The 13,106-nt window shown below is 39.6% G+C and overlaps 1 protein-coding gene across 2 annotated transcripts in view; it reads left to right on the forward strand.

Moving 5' to 3' along the window:
- LOC111250488 (uncharacterized) overlaps positions 1-13,106 on the forward strand; it is a 48,972-nt gene that overhangs the window by 28,402 nt on the left and 7,464 nt on the right. For both annotated transcript variants that reach the window (XR_015327516.1, XM_022805833.2), the window contains exon 3: positions 5,024-5,233. Coding sequence is in view for 1 of the 2 variants with exons in the window: in XM_022805833.2 (XP_022661568.1) it covers positions 5,024-5,233 (210 nt within the window). In the remaining variant the exon portion in view is untranslated. The remainder of the gene's footprint in view (positions 1-5,023; positions 5,234-13,106) is intronic.

Raw genomic sequence — 13,106 nt, forward strand, 5'->3', positions numbered from 1 at the left:
TGCAATCTATCTAATGTAACAATTAGAAAAAACATTTTGGCGTCCCCTTTAGACACCACATCCCTAAAATTACAAACTATTGAGTCTTTTATTCGGCGATCCTTTCGTCTTGTCTCTTCCCTCTGGTCACATCCCACAGCCCACCGCGGCGTGTTTCCCCCTGACGGAGTCAGCTTACCCATCGAGTAGCAGGCTCCAGAGGGGTCACAATAACCCCTTGAATGAGTAAGCTAGCCAAAACGAAAGCATAAAATATAGCTGCGCCTGTTTCTCAACAAATGTTATGAATCATTCTGTTTTAATTGGGACTGTAATTTGAATCGGTTTGCGACTTTGCCAGGCCGTTTGGCCGAAAACAGGGGCGAGCCAGGGCCGAACCATATTCGACACTGGTTTTCCAATTCCTGTTTACGCCCATGATCTTTAAGAATGCTTGAAGTCTCGTTACTGCTAGTCTCATGACGGCGATGTCCATGTCGCCGATAGCTGCAGAGCAGATAAGCTTGTCGTCACCTAATATATCGCAATTGAATGGTTAGATGGCTTTTAAGTCCGTTTTAACTTGTGACATAGTCTCCGTTACGAAGAGAGGGATGTTACGCCGCACTTATTAGTAAAAAGAAGCTTTTCAATGTTTACGTGACTTTCATGATTAGCCAAAATAAAGAAGACTTGATTTTTTTTTTAAAGTGTTTCACATAATGCCTCGACGAAGACTTCCGCAGTTATCCAACCACTAGGGCGAGCAGTATTGTTTTATCCGTCAAGACTGCCGAATGAAAAGGCATTTTGCTTAAAGAAAGGGAAGGAACGAAAGCATTGTATTACCAATTGCGCTGATGCTAAAACAAACGTTTACGGAGGTGCCTCTTTTGGCAAAGGTTATTTGCCATATTTCAGGGGATTTTTAGCTGGCCACGACTTCAAAGCAAGTTTGCACGTTCCTACTTCTCAGTCTCTTCACAGTTATAGATATTCTAGGGTTCGAAATAGAATGTTTTCCTAACGTGTGTCAAATTTGCGAGGATTTCCCCGACACTTTCTTTTACCAAAGCCAGACCTCTCAAGAGGTTCATAGTCTCAGACGCAGGCATACTCGTATCCAAATTGCGTTATCATCTGCCTCGCTACGGCGCAAGTTGACTTGCGAAATGTAATACTCTACTAGCAATTTTTGCTCTACTGGCGAGAATATATTGCCCCTACGTACGGAGTCTTACTTTGCTCTGTTTCTTTTTTTGCTTCTCTTAGTCCTTACTGCAGCAGCTCAAAACGGTTTTACCAGTTTCATAGACGAAGGCCCTCTGATTTATATCATCCACTATTGGCTACAGATACTACATATTTAGTCTTAACTTTGGCCTTTCGTTGTTTAACCTTCGAGTCTACAAAAAATACAAAGAAATACAATAATAATAAAAAAGATAAAAATATTAAAATAAAATTGCCCATAGTTTCCTGATTTTTTAGAAACAAACAGCTTCGTCCTTAGAGTGTACTCCACGTACCTTGTTCGCGGGTGTTTGCACAAGATAGACTACTGAACAATCAATTCAGACTGCTTTAGACTGTGCATTACTGCGATAGTTCGAGATAGTTTCGTTCATACGTCAGATTTCAGCGATGAATATAACCGTAATGTTATTTCCTCGTAATCAGGTTGTATCAATTTGCCCACTTCACACGGCTCTTCTATTTCCTGCAACAGCAACCTCTGTTTTCGGTCTTGTTTTTCGAACATCGATTTACAAAATAATATAGAAGAAGACGACGACAACTTGGTTGGGAAGAATTGGCGTTGAATGTGGCAACACCATTAGGCTTATTGTTCTATAAAAAGATTAACAAACTACTGGGACTAAGCTAAGATGCTGACAGCGCCACGACATGCTGCTGGCAGATCTCAGATGTGAGCTCAGGGCTCACATCGTAACGGATCGTAACGGAAAAAATACCGAATTAAGGCGAAAAGATGGCTGCGTCCCGTGATTCCTTTGTGATATGGATAATTTCACAAAACGACCAATATACTATAAAATCTATAGCGCGGATGTGTTTATGATTTTGACGCATAAAAACACGAGGCGGGCTATCACGTGTGTCACACTTAACCCCAACGCCATTTTTAGATAAACCTCAATTTGAAAAAAAAATATGAATTACTTGGGTGAATTAAAATATGTACTACCATAAACTAAAAGATCACGCGTCTTCGCTGGCATTGACAATATCTTACCAATGTTAGATAAATAACAGTTAAGAAAAATGTTTATGGTGAATAAGGAAAGAACATTTGTACGAACTTGAAGACCAGTGACTTAAATTGAGTCTTACTCTACGACATTATAACGTTCCTCACAAGCATGCTGTGCAAGTTTGAGAAAATACTTCCACTGTTCTAAACCAAACCTGCCTAATCTCAGCCCTCTCTATAAACTGGAAATCATAGGGCATCAAATACCTTATCAATTACTTCCAACCTAATCTATAGCAAATAACTCAGTAATATGTACGATTACGTACGAGCCAAATAAAGCAAGGGAAGGCGATGGTCATCCTGGCAGAGATCACATCAATTTCTATAGCTCACGCACAGGAAACAACCAATTAACTCGTGAAACACAGACATCTTAGGTAGAACCTGACGATAACGCTGGATGCATCTCATTCGATTACTGCCGTTAATCCAGTATTGACTTTTCTATGCAACGTTGACTATGGCAATGGTGCGGAAAAAGGCCAAATTTAAGTCCTTTAATCTGCGTTCTTTTATACCGTATATATAGGTTCTGACGTATCGAATCTCTTCCTTGTGGTCCCTGTGGCAAACTCTGGTTCACATAACTGGAACACAAGTTTGTTTTTCCTGGTTGTCTCTCGAGGTCCTTGTAAAGGTTAGGTTTTATATGAAGAAGACTGGGAAGTTGTCTGGTGGTCATCTGATATTCTTTGAGGAATGCCGTGAGGTCCATTTAGGGAAATAGAGAATACGGTAGATACAGCTTCTGCAACTACTGGAGACAACTTAACTATATACGACTTATGCTCTTGTGGTCCTTTTCATAATATGAGCACCGAAAGCTCTTATTTTATAGTAGCTTCATCCCGAGGTAGTTAAAGCATCCAAGGTGCTAAATTGCAATATCCTTAAGAAGCACAATTTCCAGTGCTGTCACGTGCCAAATTGTACGCAATTTTGTTGTTTTTATTTGCTAATTTGATCTTTTAAAGCTATCTACATGAAGCAGTCAAATCTACAAGATAGGTCAGAATTCTGACGCGGTATAGCCAACGATCAGGCGGCTTGCGCGTTTCTTCTAGAAAACATCCTGAGTATATAGGTACTTGCCTTTTTTTTTGATTAAATTTAATTGGAAAACGCTATTCATCTGCAAAGGTCATAAAGCACGCCGCTGCGGAATCAGTGCTCTAGTTGTTAAACGAGCCCGCCTCATTACTCAGCAGATTCGTCGCCTAACGGCTGAGTTGTATAACCCAGCCGTGAGGGCAGTCAAGTAGTGATCGATATCAAGTTGCTTAAATCGATAAACACTAAAATCTCCATCGGGATGCTTTAATGGAAGATATTTGGAGTGGTACGGAGTGTGACATATAGCATTCGGATGAGTGACCGTTCTTCAAATTTTTGTCGCTCTTCTGGTTAAGTTGTGTATACAGTTCCGATCAGACGTTCCGGACCCTGACTAGATTTGTTGTAGTTTAAAACGGCTCTCGGCCTAACTACATTCGTAAATACTTAATTTCTGAAAAAGCCTTTTACACCGTTCCCTGCTACATATTCCAGCTTACATGAATTGATAAAATCGACCGCTTTAATCCTTTTGACATGAGCAATACAATAAAATGCGTTAAAAATAAAAAAAAGACACAGATACCAGTTTGAACTGACCACTAACTATAGCGAATCGATACGCACGAGGCGCAACGCTAGTTTCTGAAAATCTTCTTACAAAACTCTTTATATTCTTCCGACAAGCTTTCGGTCCTGGCAAGCAAAATTTTCGTACAACTATATGGGTCTTATTCAATGTTATATGTGTGGTGTATTATACGTTATCGTTTGTAACGAAGATAATTAACGTTTGCCCGAAAGTCGAATGGTCAAGTTGGCTTATAGCCATTTGACCTCGGTAAAAACAAACATCCATGAAGGTGTATCGTATATAAGGTATATCGTATACATATATGTAAGGTATATATATATATATATATATATGAAGGTATAATATCCATGAACGTGCGGTTTTCTCAAGCAGTCTTTGCATGCTTTACTGTGCATCAACCGTTAGGGTCGAATTTGCAAGATGATGAATATTAAAGAAATGCCTTTCGTTATGTCACGCTAGTTAAACAAAAGCAACTGAGGCTGACTTACATTGGTAGGGTCGTCCAGCTGGTATGCCCAAAGAAGTTAGTAGCAGCCCACCAGCTCTTCCCGAATCTCTTATTATATTTTACATGGCCTCCTTTCGACAAATCTAAAATACCTCTTTTTTAGTATGGTTTTAATAAAAAAAAAAAAAAAAAAATCGGTACCTACTTAGCTTTCGACTAAAAACCCCAAACATCCGTCATGCATTCGTTATTTGTACGAATACGTTGAATGCTCTTGTTAGATAGGGAATTAACTTACCTATCATGTAACTATAACGTAGCCCAAAACGCATTCTTCTCAAATTTTGTCAACTGTTTTGTTTTTGCCTGACGAGAGATTTTGTTTTTAAACTAGTCGACGTTGTCCGACGGCCTTTGCTACAACGAATGTTTCGACGGGAATGTGGGCTCAATCTATCTCATCGTATGAGAAACATGCATTTGTGCACACAGAAGTCCTCTCAGTGTCTTGCCGTGCTGTTTATCCATCTTATAGTCATGTCTTTTGCAGCGTATGTTCAGTAGATACGAATTGTACGAGCGAATTTCTCAAATTTGTGTGATCTGTTCTCTTTTTATTGTGTGCGCACATTTTTTTCGTACTTTGGGCTCGAACCTCCTACTTCAGGAAGCGCGGTGGCCATAGCGCATTCACACCGCGTATTGAACGCCACAAGAGGTCGCTTGATGTCGGCGGCTCCATGAACGGTCTGGGTAGTTTCGGCCAGTCATCCATGAGGCGCCTACTCCCTGAGGACTTGCAAGCGTTGTTCCGACGTACGATGCGACAGCTCATTCCAAACCCTCGTGTGGGCCGGACGGATGCCTTCGTGCCACGGTCAGTGTCTCGGTTACATACAGAATCCTGACTAATAAGTATTTGTACTCACCGCATTGAAAGTAGGAACACGTTTCTAGGAATGCGTATGATGCACCATTAGAAAAACCCCAGTTTTCAAAGAGTAGCACACATGTTTAAACTGTACTTGTCTCACTGTAGAACCGCCTCTAACTATGACATGTTAAAACCAGTATAAACACAGATATCAAATGAATGAACTAGTGACTTACAACCGAAAGACATTATCATCACATGCTGCATTGATCGGAGATACTCATTGGCCAAATTTGAACCCTCTAGGATCTCAGCGAGTCGTTCAATCGGCACTTGATATTTCATATATATATATTACAAACAAAGCTAAGTGCAACAAAGGATTAAGCTTATGCAATTCCTCGAGCGCGTCAATGATGTTGGCATGCATCGTCAACATAATAAAACCTATCCTTATACCTCTTTCTCCAATGGACCGAAACCCTTCATTATCGATATTTTTGCTATGGATGGAAGCACGAATTTACAATAAAAGTTATAACCTACAGCAGTAAGTGCAAAATGGGTTTTAAAACGGGTTGATTGGTGTTGCGATGTTACATGCGGCACAATTGCATTCTTAAAATAAACAAAGTACTAAAGATGTGTTGATCCGCCGGCTTCCAAGGACGTAATATTTAGCGAAGTAGTCTTCCATAAATGGTGTACCGTGAATAATGTTTGCATGAACACATTTTCATAAAAAAAAAAAAAAAAAAAAACAACTTGCATTGCATATTCTCGCGTAAAGGAAATCGTTTCGACCTACGTCTCCCAGCTTGTTGCAGAATACGCGTCCGTTACGCCCCACTCATTGGGAATTCAAAAACCTGACGCAGAAGCGCTTATTTAGAACTATTTAAATGTGATGGAAGAGATCGTAATTATCTTAGACTGCAAAGTATCTCTAGCGGATTTTAGAAAATTCGCGTTGAAGTCACCCTCAACTTGTTGTAAGACCAAAGTTAGGAGCTTTAGACAAAGCAGAGTAACTAACTGTCCGTGGGTGCGCTACTTCCTATCCCCTAGTGATTAAAGCATATATATATATATATATATATATATATATATATATATACATCTGATTTAGCAGGAAAAAGTAGTTTAATCTCATCATTGAGCTATAAATTTGCTTCCTTAATTTACTGGCTTTAGGGCATACATTGAAGAAAAAACGACATAGCCAAACAGAGAATGTTTTCGACGTCTACAAATAGACATAATAGTATCGCCGGTGTAGCAGCATTGGGAAAAATCAATAAAGCACACAGTTAAAGCAAAAAAAGCAGACTCACAGTTTTTTACATAAAAAATTTATATCGATACTACTTATTAAAATGTGCTTATTGCTTTATGATATTGCCGTGATACAATTGACTATTCGGCGCAACAACTATCGTCATTGGTAAAGACTCCCAGTCATCACTGACCTATGGGCATTGCTGGTCTATGCACATTTTTATTTTATGAGACATATATATATATATATATATATATTTTAAGCTGTAAAAATTTTAGTTGAAATTGCCAGCCAGTGTAGTAATCTAGTCTACAAGGGCCATTTAACGACTATTGTGTAGAACCTGGCTTATAAAGTAAATAGGTTTTTGGTTCTTGGTGAACTCTTAGCTTAAAGTGCCTTATAACTACCGGATCTAGAGGTACTTTTTTGGCATCTGACGCGGGTATCCACATCAACACACAAAACGTAAGCCAACCTGGCTTATGACACCATCGAATTCCTAAGAACGACACCAGATCTAAAACTCGAAACACAAAGGTTTATAAGTCCAACGCCGCTACCGTGTTAGCCGTCACCAAGACCCTTGGGATGTACGTATCCGGTCGGAGCATAAGCAACTGAGGTTTTGTTTACCAAACTGAGAATGCACCGTCAAACCACAAACCTTACCTACAAACCATTCTATGTATCCGCTGTTACTTTCGACGACCTTCTCTTACCTGTCAATCAAATTCTTTAAGACTTCTCGCTAGAATTTACAGCTGAAAAAGAAGCGGTCCAGTGAAATTGTGCGGCCCTTTTCATTATCAAATGTGAGTTTTTATTAATTTGATTTGCCAGTGATCAGAAAAGTGTGAATATTCGTTGGAGCGAGGCTAAAAGAATATTCTGTTAACCTCTTGTAGGATGTCTGGCACAATCTATCCACGTGCAGTCTGGGAGTTTCATAAAGCAGCATGACTCCATCTTGACTCATGGGTTTTTTCCCTTGGATAGCCTAGTTCATTCGGTATAACTGGGCTAGACACAAATTGTTCTTAACTGTTTCATTATTCTCAGTCTGTTTCCATACAAGATATTTCCAGTACTACCAAACGCAAACCATGATCTCTTGGGACAGATATGTTGCTTTGAGCGGACCATTTTCGTCCGAGCTTTATGCTGACGTGGAGACACCACTTTTCGCTGTTAGTCATGCTGCTGTACAAAAACCTGTTGATTTAGCTATAACTTGCTCGGTGTTTAGCGAGAGACTGAGAGCTAGTGGAAAGCCGTGTCTGTTTGTGATGACCACTCTATTCATAAGGCACCTAAACTTCCAAGTTTCGGGTAAATCCCATCTACCTAAAATGTCGATAGCCATATGACTGTGGATAATTTTTCGTGGCTTTCAATCGTCCTCATCGACCTTAGATGACCAACCGAGGCGCACCCTCCATTGCCAGGAGTCAATTTTTAAAATCCGTTTAAAGTGGCCTTCACAGTTATAGAATACAATTACAGTACACGGTAGCTGTCTAAGATAAGGAAAAAGGCGATGTAAAACAACTTTTTTTGCCTAGAGCCTCCTTTTCTATTGCCGGAGCTCGACATAAAATTATGCCTAACAGGCTAACAGAAAACAGAGGAGATACTTCACAATGCTATGTAGAGGTGGAGAACAAAAAACGAAAGGGAAAAGGGCAAACAAGCTGGTCGTACTTGTGTTACAACACAATAGTATGCATGTAGTACAATCATGGTTTTTAAAACACAATACTTCGCGAGAACACGATGTATTTTAATTACATAAAGAAGAGAAGAAATTAGGGAAATTCTGAGAAGAATATGAATCGTAGCCAGTACCCGTCATTTAATTGACCGCCCGTTGACCTTGAAGACATCGGCTCTCATACGTTTTACTAGCTCGCCCTAGTTTGTTCGCCATAGGGAGTTGTCTAAACAAATGCATGTATGTTTATTTGAATCTCAGCTCCGAAGAAAGGTCAAAATATTGGATACAGGTTCACTGCTTCCAAAGCGGTCGGTTATAGGGATGGGTTAACATTCGTAGCCTTTTAGAAGTACTTTGGCTCATTTATCTAAGACTAGGACAAACTAACTCTTAGTCAGAAGTATAAAGGGTTTTCTCTCGATATTATGGCATCCCGACATATGACGTTTGTTGGTAGACTCATTGCTACTGTATTAACGCGGGGATGTCGCTGTTCTGAAAACCCTGCGTTGATCAAACATAAGTCCTTCAATAAACAAACGAAAACCAGCGATCTTGGACCTGTGGTCGGATTTTTAAAAAAAAAACTGTTGATTTGTCGAAAGTAATCTGAATATACCTTACTACCTATTTCACCGGCACATGCGTATACACATATGTGTCTTAATAAATAAGGGTGAAGTTCTGGAAAAGGTTACGGAATGACTACGTGTAAATCTTCATATCGCGTAAACGCTAATGTCAACGAAACAGAGAGTACTTACTGGACAACGGCACTAAATTATTCTATATGATAAAGACAATTATTCTAAGCTTGAAAAAAATCTTCTTGGATTTATTAAACTGAATTAGGTTACTTCTGCAAATACTGTGTTCATAAGATAATGACACTGACTGCTTGTAAAATCCAAAAGTAATCGAACCCTCATATAATTAGAAATATCATTATGCAGGTACTTGGTATCAAGAAGCAGCAACGTAATGTGTTGGAAAAATGTGCCCTTACTACAGTTCCAAATGCCGATACGGGCGTCATAGAAAGTCTTATTGGATCGCTATAGCGCCCTATAATGCGGTCTTTAGGGTAAGATGACGAAATTAGATGCATTTCTTTCAATATGACCTCATTCTGTTTGCCTATGTGCTGTTTGCCATATGTTCATGTTGATCAGTCTATAGTAATATTCCGGTTGAAAGTTTTTCGTCTTTTCCTTCTGCGATAAGTCGTGCGAAAAAAACAGGGAGCACTATCAACCTACGCTATAACGGTTCATTCCTGACACCTACGTGTCTGACGCTTGAGCAAAAGACACCTAATATAAACAATTATGAGTAATGTAAAGCTGATGCGCATCGCGGGCGGGAAACGAGGAGAACTTTAAATAAATTCGAAAACCTTGAATATATGCCGGCGTGGAGACTCTCTGAATATCGCTGATTCAATAATATAAAATTGGCCTCATATAGATATACATATCTTTGATTCAGAGTGCAGCAGCCCGACAACGCTTGTGAATAATGTTAGATTAAGAGGTCGGGGCATATACCGAGTGATGGCAGTTGCCCGATATCCGAATCTGGCTTTGTCTATTTTTCGAGTCACTACACATTTAGTCCCATATCTCTTATAAAGATCTGCATCTTGGACGTTTTAACGTTGTCTTGTTTGTTTGTTTGTTGTAAAGGGAGCGAAGGACGATGTCAAGCATTCATTTAATAATATGAATCCTAGTAATGAACAGAAATGCATATTGATATAGGGTCAATCGAGCTTTCCTCTTCAGTGGACGAACAGGAGCTGCATAGCACCACAAGAACTATGTCGTCAAGCATACGAAATAGGCACGATTCTATAGATCATGTTTAAGTTTGGTGAAGGAATCTCTTGCACGTATTTTACGAAGAGCATCTTAATGAAACTTATTCAATTGCGCGGTTTGTTCTAGCACTATGGATGTAGCAGAAGACAAAATGGCAGTAGGAATAGGGTACGTGAGATAGTTGCTAGAAGGGGTGCAGATCTGATGGGAGCTGTATCCGCCGATTTTGTTCAAGGAAACGCGTTTATCAGTAGCTAGAAATAATGGATAGGTTTCAAACGAAAGGTCGCAAGCAGGTAAAAGTAGGAAAATTGTTAATGGGATGTGTAGATATAGTCAATATTTTCAAACGAATCGATGTGGATCTACTCTTGGAGATTATCGCATAGGCGCAGCTAAGAAATTTGAGCTCGTGTTAAGGGAAATCCCCACTTAAATTTCTCTGGTTAACAAATATGTAACTATTAGAGCGTTATAGTGAACAAGAAGCAACAGCCGTCATGCGGTTTTTCCTGATGATTTACGGTCGGGTCACGCTCAGCCTATCATTTTATTAAGGGGTTTCAGCGTGGCAAACAGACCAAGTGAGCTTATTCCGAACTAGTCGTAGCGGATGGAAATTGAAACTGGGCCCTCGCCCAGATCTTCGATTCGATTCCACTTTGGTCGGCTACTTCGTTTATAAATATCATAATGATCTTTAGCCGCGAAAGATGAACTATGTGACGAAAAACGACACTAAGAATACTAAAATGTATAAGCCCCCGTTATACGCGCATCTATACAAAGATATATGTTTTGGTGTAGAATCATCAGGTTTCTTGGGAAGATGCCATTAGGGATGTCCTCTAAGCGCTTTGCTAGCCACAATAAAACGGTCTATTTAAAGACAATACGTGCCCTTGTAACTAAAGGCAGAAAACACTGTAACATCGGTACGGACATGGTTCACCAGCGGATAAGGTTCGCCGATTTTATACTTTACAGTCTGAATTGGTATCATAATACGTTTTCTCAGATTTGGAAAATAAGACTAGAGAGAATTCTGAAGCTAGTCGAGGAAATACTACACAATGCATGTACTTTCGATTTAAGATTATGTAGTTATGTAACGCTTGACGTTCTCCTGTAATTTTTATATTTCAAGGTCCAATAACCTTACTACTCATGAACGCATCTCCTCTATGGCATATATTGTCCAGACTATCCAAACGTCCCATTTGCCAATAGAGACCAAATCAAAACTCCGAATCCAGCCGTATTCCTTTAGTATGCTATTTAAGGGAAATGAAAACTCCATTTTCATTTGATTGCGGACAAGGCTCGCTGTAAATGGCTGGCTGGCTGGCTGGCTGACAGAACTGCACCACCACTCAGCTACACTGCTCTTTTTTTATTAGACACCGTTCGCCTCCGCGGCTGAGGCCCGCTACAAGTGAATGATACTACCGATACTCATACGGCTTTCACCGTCAACGTCTAGTCTTTCCGCTCTTTGCGATCTTGTGGGGTGGAACAGGCGGAACGGATGCCAAATAGAACGTCACTGACAGCGGTCATCGCGTTTCGCACGACGCACTGCATGCTTCCCCCCGTGTGAATGTCGCCGCCATGCACGAAGTAGTTGCCAAGGGACGGTTGTCAGTGGGCTCATGTAGTAAAAAGACCCTGCTACTCAGACAAACCCGCCGACAGACAGGAGCATGCTGAGGCGTGATCGTTGTAGGTCATGCATTTTCAACTATATAACTACGCAGCCCAATAATAACGACCGGCTGAAACGTGTACAGAACCCATTTTCGAACATCGGTGCCTTCCTGATAGCCTGTCTTCATCTGGTCACGATGAATTCCTTCTCATTTTAAGAATTTACCTTTGCGCTACTCGTTGAATGCCTAGCCAGGTTACCCATTCTATGATTTACATTACATTGAGTGCTTTTTGTCTTATGACATGTGCCGATCTTGCCCAACCGTTCGTAATTTACGAGCAGACAAAACCACAAATGATTACAGGTAGGAAACGTTTATGGTCAGTCACATATATAAGGCATATGCGTCTATGATGCAGTTTACGCGAAAATGTGATTGTATCATTGATTGATTGATAAAACGACTAGTACAAGATAAAGAAGAATCTGCTACAAAAATACTAGCTTCACTGGTTAAGCAAGCTAGTCTTAACTCTTCTTTTCTTATTGTATACTACCCTACATGTATAGTATTAAATAATAGTTTTGAAATACCTCTGTATTTACTATTGAGCTTGGAAAAATGTGTTATCAAAAATCTTGTTTCCGATTTACCATAAAATTTAAAATTTTCGAAAAATGCTTCTGAATTGCCTCTGCTGGATAATTTTGGCGATTATAGCGTTACAAGAATTTAAATCCCTAGCTATAAGTTTTCACTGGACAGAACACCAGTACAAAAAGGGCAAGCACCAATTTGAGGTCCCCGTGATGGTTCAGTAACAACGTATTTCTATTAAATGCAAAGAGGTATAAGGTGGTCTATTTTCAAAACAGCATTTATATGTACTCTGTTTTCGCTGGGGACCAGCCATCTGAAGCGATGCTCAACGGTAATACCAACCGTTAAACTCAAAACTTTATTTAAACACTCTTAGAGAAGGAGAGCTTGCTTTTTTTTTATGGACACTATTTTTTTGCATAATGTGATCATTGTGCATTAACATTGAATTGAAGAATAAATTTTATTGTTATTAAATACCGAAAATTATTATACCTTCAGAAAATGTATCATTTGTTCAATAGATTTTGCTATGAGCTATTCGCAGAGAAAAGTAATTAGTGGAATTACTCAATTAAAAAACAGTATTTTGTTTACCATTTTTCTCTATAATTCTTTTTTCATTCCTATTGTGATACCTGTCGCAAATGACACTTGAAAGCCTGTAGAGGGCAATCGTAACATTGATTCTCGCTATCCTCCGTTTAGAAAATCTTTAGTCAAACACCCCAAGTTATCCTGTCCAGATTGTTTTTTTTATTCCATTTTGTTAAACGCTGTGGTCTGCACCGTGCACTGTGTTTTAGAA

Source organism: Varroa destructor, unplaced genomic scaffold (genome assembly GCF_002443255.2).
Source record: "Varroa destructor unplaced genomic scaffold, Vdes_3.0 BEIS01000004.1, whole genome shotgun sequence".
NCBI classification, from domain to species: Eukaryota; Metazoa; Arthropoda; class Arachnida; order Mesostigmata; family Varroidae; genus Varroa; species Varroa destructor.